This window comes from Mus musculus, chromosome 6, assembly GCF_000001635.26.
Source record: "Mus musculus strain C57BL/6J chromosome 6, GRCm38.p6 C57BL/6J".
Lineage (NCBI taxonomy): Eukaryota > Metazoa > Chordata > Mammalia > Rodentia > Muridae > Mus > Mus musculus.
In genome coordinates, this window is record NC_000072.6 from 108176499 (window position 1) to 108186776 (window position 10278).

The window sequence follows — 10278 nt, forward strand, 5'->3', positions numbered from 1 at the left end:
AGGTTCAGTGATAGATGCTCCTCAGAAATAAAATAACAAAATGGAGAAGCAACTGAGAAAGAGAGCTAATGTCAACCTCAGGCCCCCACTTATGCATTTATTTCTGTGTACCCACACATACAAACCACCACACACACACACTTGCAAAATCACTCCACATGTTAATGACAGTGAATCACAAGTCAGAGAAAGAAGGGAAAATCCTTCTGGGAAATGATCTTTCTAGTTGAACCTCACAACAGATCTGGACATATAAAGGACACAGGTCTGGAAAAACTGCAATAGTGAACTAAGGAGGTAAGGGAAAACTGTACTCTTTCCTACTTAAAGATTTTATCTTTTTTTTTTTTTTAATGTACGTGTGGGTGTCTGTGTCATGGTTCCTGTGCATGTAAGCTCATGGGTGGGACACCTGTGAGGACCGAGGGTGCTGGATGCCCTGGAGCCAGAGTTACAACCAGTGGTGAACAGGGCAGCCCACCTGCTTGCTATTCCAGGCCCAGGAGGTGGAAAGACGGGGCCGTCCTCAGAGAAGGCCTGCTACTAAGACTAGACATACCAGAGACCTTGGCTTTGACTAGGCTACTCTGCACCAATGAACAAGGTAGAAGAGCAACTGAGGATGATGCTCAACGTGGTCCTCTGACAAACAACATGAACATGCACTCGAACAGATGCAAACATGAATACACAGACATGCACAACACACACACATAAAAGTTTTAAAATAATAAAATACTCAAAACAGGACAACGCAAGGACTCAGAATGTAGGTCTGCAACAGCGTCAACTAACCTGGACTCTTGGGGGCTCCCAGAGACTGAATCACCAACTAAAGAGCAAGCATGGGCTGGACCTAGCTCCCCCATCCCAACATATATAGGACATGTGCAGGTTGGTCTTCATGCAGGTCCCCAAACATCTGGAACAGGGGCTGTCCCCAACTCTGCTGCCTGTCTGTGGATCCGATTCCCCTAACTGAGTCGTCTTGTCTGGCCTCAGTGGGAGACGATGTACCTAGTCCTGCAGTGACCTGATGTGCCAGAGTGGGTATCCAGAGGGGCCTCTCCCTTCTCAGAGGTGTATAAAGAGGAAGGAGGTGTATAAAGAGAGAACTTGGAGAACAGGGGGCTTCAATTGGGATGTAAAGTGAATAACTAAAAAATTAATGAAAAAAAAAGTAGGTCTGTAGTAGCCAGAGGCTATGAGGTATCAGGAACGGGAAATCGCTGCTTAATGGAAATGCTGTATCTTTGAGAGACACTGAAATATTCTGGAATAAGATAGCAATAAGTTTTGATTTCACTAAAGACTAAAATCACTGAGTTATATACTTCAATAAAATTCAAAAGGGTTAATTTTATGATATATGAATTATATCTTTATTAAAAATAGGTGTCTTAGTCAGGGTTTCTATTCCGGCACAAACATCATGACCAAGCAGCAAGTTGGGGAGGAAAGGGTTTATTCAGCTTACACTTCCATACTGCTGTTCATCACCAAGGAAGTCAGGACTGGAACTCAAGCAGGTCAGGGAGCAGGAGATGATGCAGAGGCCATGGAGGGATGTTCTTTACTGGCTTGCCTCCCCTGGCTTGCTCAGCCTGCTCTTTTATAGAACCCAAGATTACCAGCCCAGAGATGGCACCACCCACAAGGGGCCTTTCCCCCTTGATCACTAATTAAGAAAATGCCTTACAGTTGGATCTCATGGAGGCATTTCCTCAACTGAAGCTCCTTTCTCTGTGATAACTCCAGCTGTGTCAAGTTGACACAAAACTAGCCAGTACAATAGGCTTTCAACTATCTGTGAGAACACTATAGATATAAAGTATAGGTTTAAAATCATGAGGGGAAAAAAGTCAGTTTGCAGGGCTCTCAGATTTTGTGAACTGTCAAGCCTCTGACCTAGAAACAAGAGTTCCAACCAAAGAAAGAGAAAAGAAAATCAAAGAGATAATTAGCTGGGGAAAGGGAGGGGCTGCCACAAGCATAGAAAAGTCAGAACACACAGAAACAGAAGTTGGAAATCCAGAACTACGTGTCCTATCTTCCATTTCTACAGAGTCACTTTGCCAGAGGTTACTTCAATCATGTGACTGTATTTTCCAGTCATAATGATATTGGTTTTTTTCCAATAGTGTTTTGCCTGTATGTATGTGCACGCATGCAGTGTCAAGGCCAAAGGAGGGTATCAGATCTTCTGGAGCTGGGTCGTTAGCAGCCATGTGGCTGCCTGGAATTGAACCTGGGTCCTCTGCAACAGCAGATAGTGGTCTTAACCACTGAGCCTTCTCAACAATGTTATTTTCAACTGATTTGCATCATATATATTTGTCCAATGTATCAGTCCTGTTCCAAGAAGAGACCCTAACTCCCTCAACCCCAAATCCCAGTATCCATAGGTCTCCTAGCCACACCGGTTCTCCCCCATCCATCTCTTCCTTGGACCTCCCTCTTCTCCACTCTCAGGTATCCTTACTCATGGTCTCCCTGGCTCCAGTTTCACCCATTCACCTCTCCCCATTCCTGACACCCATTTACTCCTCCCAGCCATTCACTTCTCAGGCATTTAGGTCCCAGAATCCTGAAAATGTCCATATTCTGTATCCAACACAGCACCACAGATCTGTCTCGGAGAAAGATAGGAAACAAACTAAAGCATCAGTAGTGGATTGTTGAAGCAAATGGTAGGTCATGCAGAAACAGAAAGCAAAGCAGACATAAGAAAGAAAAGAGGAACCTTTTAATAAGATGGCATGGGGCAGTCTTACCATGACAGAATGACAGAAGGAAGGCAGGGTGCACACAGAGGATGTGATGGTCCCAGTGTGTGCGAGGAGAAGAAGTTAAGTAAAGGTGACAGGGGGACCACAGACTTTGAGTTTCCTTTGCCTCTGCTTGGGGGTGAGTAGTGTAAGTGAGCAATCATTTTTCTCACTCCACACCCACTTTGTTAAACTTTAGAACCAACCATGTAAATGTAACATCTACTTCAAAAAATACAGAAGAGCCAAGCACGATAGTTCACGGCTTTAATCCCAGCACTGGGGAGGTAGGGGGGAGTAAATCTCTATAAATTCAAGAGCAGTCAGGTCTACCTAGCAAGTTTCAGGGCAGCCAGTGCCAGTGATACCTTGTCTCAAAGTAAATACATAAACAAACTCGCCAGTCAACAAATCGAAGTGTGAACCTGATCAATTCTACTTCCCTATTTAAAATTATACAGGGAGTTGGAGAGATGGCTCATCAGTTAAGAGCACTGACTGTTTTTCCAGAGGTCCTGAGTTCAATTCCCAGCAACCACATGGTAGCTCACAACCATCTGTAATGGGATCTGATGCCCTTTTCTGGTGTGTCTGAAGACAACTACAGTGTACTCATGTGCATAAAATAAATAAATCTTTTTTTAAAAAAATAAAATTATACAGGAATGTCTATCATATTTTGGCATGCAGTTATCTAAACATCAGAATCTATCACCACCTCACATGAGAATCTATCACCACCTCACATGAGAATCTATCACCACCTCATACTTGAACTTGGCTGTATAAGTTCCCTAAGTGATGTTGTCTCTTTGGGAATTATGTCCTTGTTCAGGGACCATCCCTTCTGTGGCCTTTCCTGCCATACATCCTTTCCTTAGCTATGTTGGTGTATCTCACTTTGTTTCCTCTGGTGAGTATCTCTTCTCTCTTCTCTCCTCTCTCCTCTTCCTCTCTGCCTCTCTGCCCGCCCCCCACAAACTCACAAAGTATCTTATACTTTCTTCATGCTTTACTTATGTATTTGCATGTCTGTGTATATGTGTGTGTATGTATGTATGTGTGTGTGTGTGGCCTGTGTATATATATATGTGTGTGTGTGTGTGTGTGTGTGGCTTGTGTTGGGGGGGGTGGCCTGTGTATATGTGTGTGTGTGTGTGTGTGTGTGTGTGTGTGTGTACTTCGGGTATCATCTTCCAGATCTCGATGCAGTTCCATTAAGGCAGCATCTCTCTTTAGTCTGGAGCTGACCGGTTAGGCTAGCCTGGCCTCAGGTGTCTTCCTATCGCTTTCTCCCTAGTACTGGAATTAAAACACATGTCACCACTCCCACCTTTATATATGAGCAATAGGGATCAAATTGTGGCCCATGCTCATGCGTGCTGGGCAAGCACTCTGCCAACTGAACTACCTTCACTGCCTCTTCAGTTACAGTTTCTCCTTACAGTATCTTAGGTGCCTTATGAGCCCAAAACAAACTTTTCATTTCAAAACCTCCAGCATACCACATGGCACAAGATCCATAGTCAAAGTGCAAATTATCTTCACTGAATGTGTAAGTCCATGAATATGAAGGTTAAGTTACTATTAGAATTATTCATAAGTAAAACGACCAAAAGTCCACTCCATTTGTGAGACCATCTCAGCCATGAGCTACATGCCTGTGTCACAGTGAACCCTGTAATAGCCTTGGCGCAGGAACTAAACTGGATGTACCCATTATTCTTAATATTCTATAATACCCTGGACACAGATTCTATTGTCCTCAGGGAAAAAGTGGAATTTTTAAAAACAAGCTCTGAAAAGAAGTAGAAAAACTTAAGATTTCACACAGAAGTTTCAATAATAGCTTCAAAATAGGAACTAAAAACATGGCTCTGTAGATAAGAGCACATGCTTTTAGAGGACCAGAGTTCAGTTCCCAGCACCCACATCAAGTGGCTTACAACCTGTAATACCAACTGCAGGAGATCCAATAGCCTCTTCTGGCCTCCTGTTGAACAGCACTGTCTGGCTAGATTAAAACCTTCCTTCCATTTTGAGCTGGGCAGTGGTTGTGCACACCTTTAATCCCAGCACTTGGGAGGCAGAGGCAGGCAGATTTCTGAGTTTAAGGCCAGCTTGGTCTACAGTGTGAGTTCCAAGACAGCTAGGGCTACACAGACAAAACCCCGTCTTGCAAAACAAAACAAAACAAAACAAACAAAAAAAACCCAAACAAACAAAAAAACAAAAAACCTTCCACCTTGGAAGGAAACTCCTTAAAATGCAGGATGCTTACAGAGAGGTGAAGCAGCAGTTCTGTAAGAGAGATGAAGCATTCCTTCCTCCGGGGATGCTCATTAAGCACAGAAAGAAATAAAAAATACCTGACGGAAGTCCCTGCAAGTGACCAGATTCACAAGAGTCCTCTCCTCCTAGCATACTTAAGTAGTAAGAACTGCTCAGAGACACTGTCAGATTAGCTGGACTAGCTTGGAAGAAGCAGGCACCAGCCAATGCTCTCCAACCTGTTGAAACTGCATGCAGGGTATGCAGTGTGCTCCAGGTTCCCAGTTTTTGTGAATTGCATCCTGTGCTGTGTTCTTGTGATGCAGCTGTGTCAGAGCCATTTCTGCTGCTGTAAGTAACCCCAAGCTGGATTTTGGTGGTATCCTTACTTTGGTCTATCATCAATTCTCTCTCAGGGGTGATTAGATGTTTGTTTATATCTCCCTAGGAATAATGTCATACAACACTGTTTTGGGCACTTGCACTCCATATACACATAATTTAAAATAATAAATATTAAAATAGTCTTAAAATGAGTCTTAAGATCCCATCAAAGTTGTCTTCAAAGCTGTATTTGGTGCTGATATCACAGCGCGTGGAAAGCATGAGTATCATGAATTTAAGGCAGCCTGGGCTGCACTGTAAGTAATCACCCCCCAAAAAAGTCATAAAGGAGATAAAGAAAGTAGGAAAAAGAAACAAATGAAATCTACAGACAACAAGGTGTTTCTTCAAGACAATAAAGTTCATGTCCTTCAGCACAAATCCACAGCCCAAAGGAAGCTGTGCGCTCACACTGCACCATCGGACTTCTCTATGATTACTAGTTATTCTTTATACTCTTATCCCTCCAGGTAAATACCAACAATTCTAACACCATCGCACCTTGCTTGCCCTGTGGACTCCTGATCTAGTTTCTTTTCCCTCTTTGATTAACCAACAGAGATAGGCTGAATAAGTCAAATTTCCATCCTGAAGAATATAGATTAAAACCAACTCTAGAATGCTCTAAGTAGATCATATATTGTAACTTATCCAATCAAGTTATCTGTGCTACAAATGGGTAAAGTCCATTCTGGTGGCATTGCATACATCCAGGTGTTGCATTCTTCTGGATCCTGGGTCAAATGAAAACACCATTTTAATTGTGTCTTCATGGGAAGACCAGTGTCCAATAATCCACTCTCCCCTGTGTCTAACGAGGAATTCAAACCCTCTTCTTCTGCTGCTGCTACTACTCAGGACAGACTCATAGGGGCTGGTGAGATGGCTCAGAGTGTGAGGCCACTGATTGCACAAGCCTGGCAAGCTGAACATGATGCCCAGAGTCCATGTAAAGGCGGATAAAGAGATCTAACTCCTTAAAGTTGTCTTTTGACCTTCATAGAAGCATGTATATAAACATAAAACCATACACACACACTTACCAACCATGTACCTTTAAAAGATTGAAACATAAAGTAGACAAAAATCATTCCATTATCACAGAACCACACTGTGAGCAACTACTAGGTTTACATGGATCACTCAACTACGTGTCTTGTGACAAAGGCTTGAGTTCAGCATGCACAGTGACCCAGGACAGCCATGTTTCCAGTCTCCAGTGAGTGAGTTTACTAGGTAAATAACAGGCTTTTAGAGCATCAGATCAGATACAGTATCCAGCAGAAACTGTCTAGGGAAGCCCAAAGCATCAAAGAATCAGCTGAAGCCTTTGATCAACAAAAAACTGTCCAAGGCAGAAAGTCTCCTGGGTGAGACTTCCCACTAGCCATTCCCAACACAGGCTTTGTTTCTCCCTTTGTATCAAGAAATAAATAGTAGCTAAGTCTCCCTTGTGGGAAAGTATCCCCCACCAGTATTCCAGGATACACTGTTTCATCCATGCTGGGATAAGGGATCTTGAAGAACACTCTGAAGACAAACATGCTTGGGTCTAACATGGGGGCGCCAACATCACCCCCAAGCAAACTTCTCAGTGAGTTTAAATAGCATAAGACAACTTATTAGTTTGATGTATCTATTCCAGATGGCCAATTCTTCTGACCACAATAATTCAACTGGGAACAGGACAATGGCTCAAAGTTTACCTGGGAACTTTTCCTGGAGCCACTAAGAAGGAATTCTTCCTCTTCCAACTGGTTTAGGAGGTGGGATGTCCTCTATACAACAGACCTAAACTAATGTAAGATGGCTAAGGGACAGCCAACAATGGGCCTGGGGATGCTGCCTGGTGCCCTGGATCCAGCTGTGTCTACAATCATGTGCTGTCTCAATCTTCCCAAGTATAGAGAATCCATAAATCTCTCCCTCTCATTTGAAGCTATCCTGATTCCATTTGCTACTGTATGATTTTTTTGTGCATAAAACTAAAATAAACTCATATAAAATTATTTTGCAGGGCTCTTTTTCCATTGCCTACTTTCTACTGATTGAACTTAACACAAAAGGCTCAGGCAAAAGAAATCTGTATGCCAACAGCTATAATAGCTACACAAAACTTGGTCCAGCCACAGTATACAGACATTCCTCATAGGTGGAATACGATCCAAATTTCCAGCACTAATGTTTGACTCATGAAGCTTCAGTTGCCTCACCTATGACCCAGAAGACGATGGACTGCACAGGATTCTCTGGGTACACAGTAGAAGTATATATTTACAAAGGCTTTCTTTGAAAAGTGCCCGATAACCTTCACCCCCAAAATAGCCTCTCAATAGTGTAGCTACCAATAAATAAATAAACAAACAAACATCACTCAAGAGATATTACAGAATGTCTAAAATAGGTTAGGCACTGGGATGGGAGGAGGGGGGCAAATCCATAGAGAATAAATCAGATCTAAAACTCTTTCCATCATCAAGTAGGTAACAGAAAAACAACACTGCACTGCAGTAAGCAAAATAGACAAGTGGCCACTGGGCAACTGCCCTCCAAAAAATGCTGTGGGGATTTATAGACAAGCATCTTTAGTTGTCGCACTGCTACCTACCACTGAGTCAATCTATGGAAATATTGAAAGGGAGGGAAGACCCACAGGAGATGTTACCCCTCACCAACTCCTGAACTTAAGTGCCAATTAACATAGAGGAAAGAAAAGAGACCTGGGAAACAAGGATAGACTGGATAGGAGTACAAAAGAAAAGTGTTATTCAGAGGGCCTGGGGTGAATTCCCTAAAGCTAGCAAGTAGAATGAAGGTCCATTTCTATATTCACTGTTTTCATCCGTACATACTAACATCTAACACACCTATGCACTACACAAAGACATAAATAAAAGCAATAAAGTACACTCGGCTCCATACTTCTTTGCAGTCGGAGTGCTAAGCACTACAGAATAAATACAAGTCTGCGAGCACAGTGAGTTTAAGGCAGTGTTGGAGACTCAGGCTCCACAGGTACTAAAACTAGAACTTAAACCCGAATCCATCAGACTTTTCCTGGAGCTCTGCAGCAGGAGGGCGGAGTGGAGGAAGGGGGAAGTGGGCAAGAAGAGGTAAGAAAGAATGGACAGCACTCTTCAAGCTAAGCTCTCTTAAGTTTTAGTGATAAACACAGCCACAAACCCCTGCCCATCTCCCAGTGGGGGGGGGGGGGGCAGGGGGGAGGACATCTGTCAAATGAGATCTGTAGCTGAGAGACTTGGGATGTGGTTCGACCCTTTCCAGGAGTTCCGAATCCCCCCTCTTCTGGCCCAGCGAGGCCTCATGCCGTAGCCAACGACACCCACACGCCCCAGGAATGGAAGGCGCACCTTGGTGAGCGCGAGCGGTCGCGGGCCTGAGGTCAGGCCCGGGGCGTTCGCCTCCCGGGAGTAGCGCTGCGCCGCCGCCGAGCTGCCATGGGCCCCGGCCCTCTGGGGCGTTCCGCAGCCGCACGAGCCCGCAAGGGACGCCGCACCTTCCCTGGCCTCGGCCTCATCGCTTCCCGCCACCTCGCACGCCAACACCAGCAGCAAGAAGACTCGCGCCAGTCTGATGCAGCAGCGGAGAGCCGGCTCTCGCGCGGGCGCAGCCATGTTGTTCCCGGAGTCATGTGACCCATGGAGATCACGTGACCTGTGGTGCTTAAAGCAGCGGCTTTGGCTGACATAGGTAATAAATAATAGCCTGAGACTGCTTCCAGGTAGTTAGCCAGAGTTTGCCTGCTAATGTTAAAAGCATGCAAACCACAACAAAGCTCTATGATATTCAAGGCCTTCCGCAGACAATGTGCCCCTCTCTAGTTTCGTGGTTGAAAGCTAGTTGAATTTATTCAGCATTTGCTGAGCACCACTACCTTACTACATAAACACTCATTTTTTTTTTTAAGTACTTAGTTCTCGTGATGCTGCTACATTGTGTTGACAGGACAATTAAGTGGTCTGCTCAAATCACGTATCAAACATGTCAAAACCAAAATCTAACTCCAAGGTATCTAACCAGAAACCCTGAATTTTGAGCTCTATAAGCAATTCAGAAATTGGACTTAGGAAAGTGAGCATAGTGAAAAAGACCAGTGAGTAGAGTTAGGTAAATCTAGACTATGAGATTGTATAAAATAACACTTCGCAAAGTTTGGACTGATAGGTTATTTCTCCACTGGTAAAATAGACCAATAAATGCCAAATTAGAATATATTGAAGATAGGTTTATTGGGAAGCTGCTCTTGAGTGAGTTCACTGGCCCCCAAGGACCAAGGCCAGAAACATCACCAAGGTGGGGGGTGGGGAGAAAGAGAGAAAGGGCACACAGGGCAGAGAGAGAAAGTGAAAGAAAATTAAAATTCAAGGTCCATGACTCATGCGGCTTGCTAGTTAGGAGGGCTTTTTGGGCCTAAGACAAAGAACAAAGGCTGTAAAGTCATCCCAGGAACCAACTAGCCATAAAGATAGGGAAGACATACAAGAATGTCCGGACTGGCCTGGCGCCTCCCTATCTCCAACCCCCACCTATGTTCTTTCAAGAGGAGGAAGAGGAGGAGGAGGAGGTGAAAGGGGAGAGGAAGGGGAGAGAGGGAGAGAGAGAGGGGTAGAGAGAGAGAGAGAGGAACAAATGTCTGGATTATATAGGGAAGAGCAGGCAGCCAGGGGCCTACTTGGGGACAGGGTATGCCCAGTAGGAACCTAAGTATGCTGGATTAACCTGGAGGCCAGGTCTGCTTTGATTGTAAAATATGCACCTCAGTCCCTTGTCCCGGGTCCAAAGCCAAACCTGGACCATAGCAACAGTAAGAGCATCACCTGGTAACTTACTGGAA

At 44.3% G+C, this 10278-nt stretch overlaps 1 protein-coding gene across 3 annotated transcripts in view; it reads right to left on the reverse strand.

Annotated features, from left to right (window-relative positions):
- Positions 1–9093, reverse strand: part of Sumf1 (sulfatase modifying factor 1) — a 78571-nt gene extending 69478 nt beyond the window's left edge. For 2 of the 3 annotated variants that reach the window (XM_006506445.4, XM_006506444.1), the window contains exon 1: positions 8795–9093. In XM_006506445.4, coding sequence (XP_006506508.1) covers positions 8795–9058 — 264 coding nt within the window. In that variant the 5' untranslated portion in view covers positions 9059–9093. The remainder of the gene's footprint in view (positions 1–8794) is intronic. The other variant, NM_145937.3, reaches the window with a different exon arrangement.
- Positions 9094–10278: the final 1185 nt, after the last annotated feature.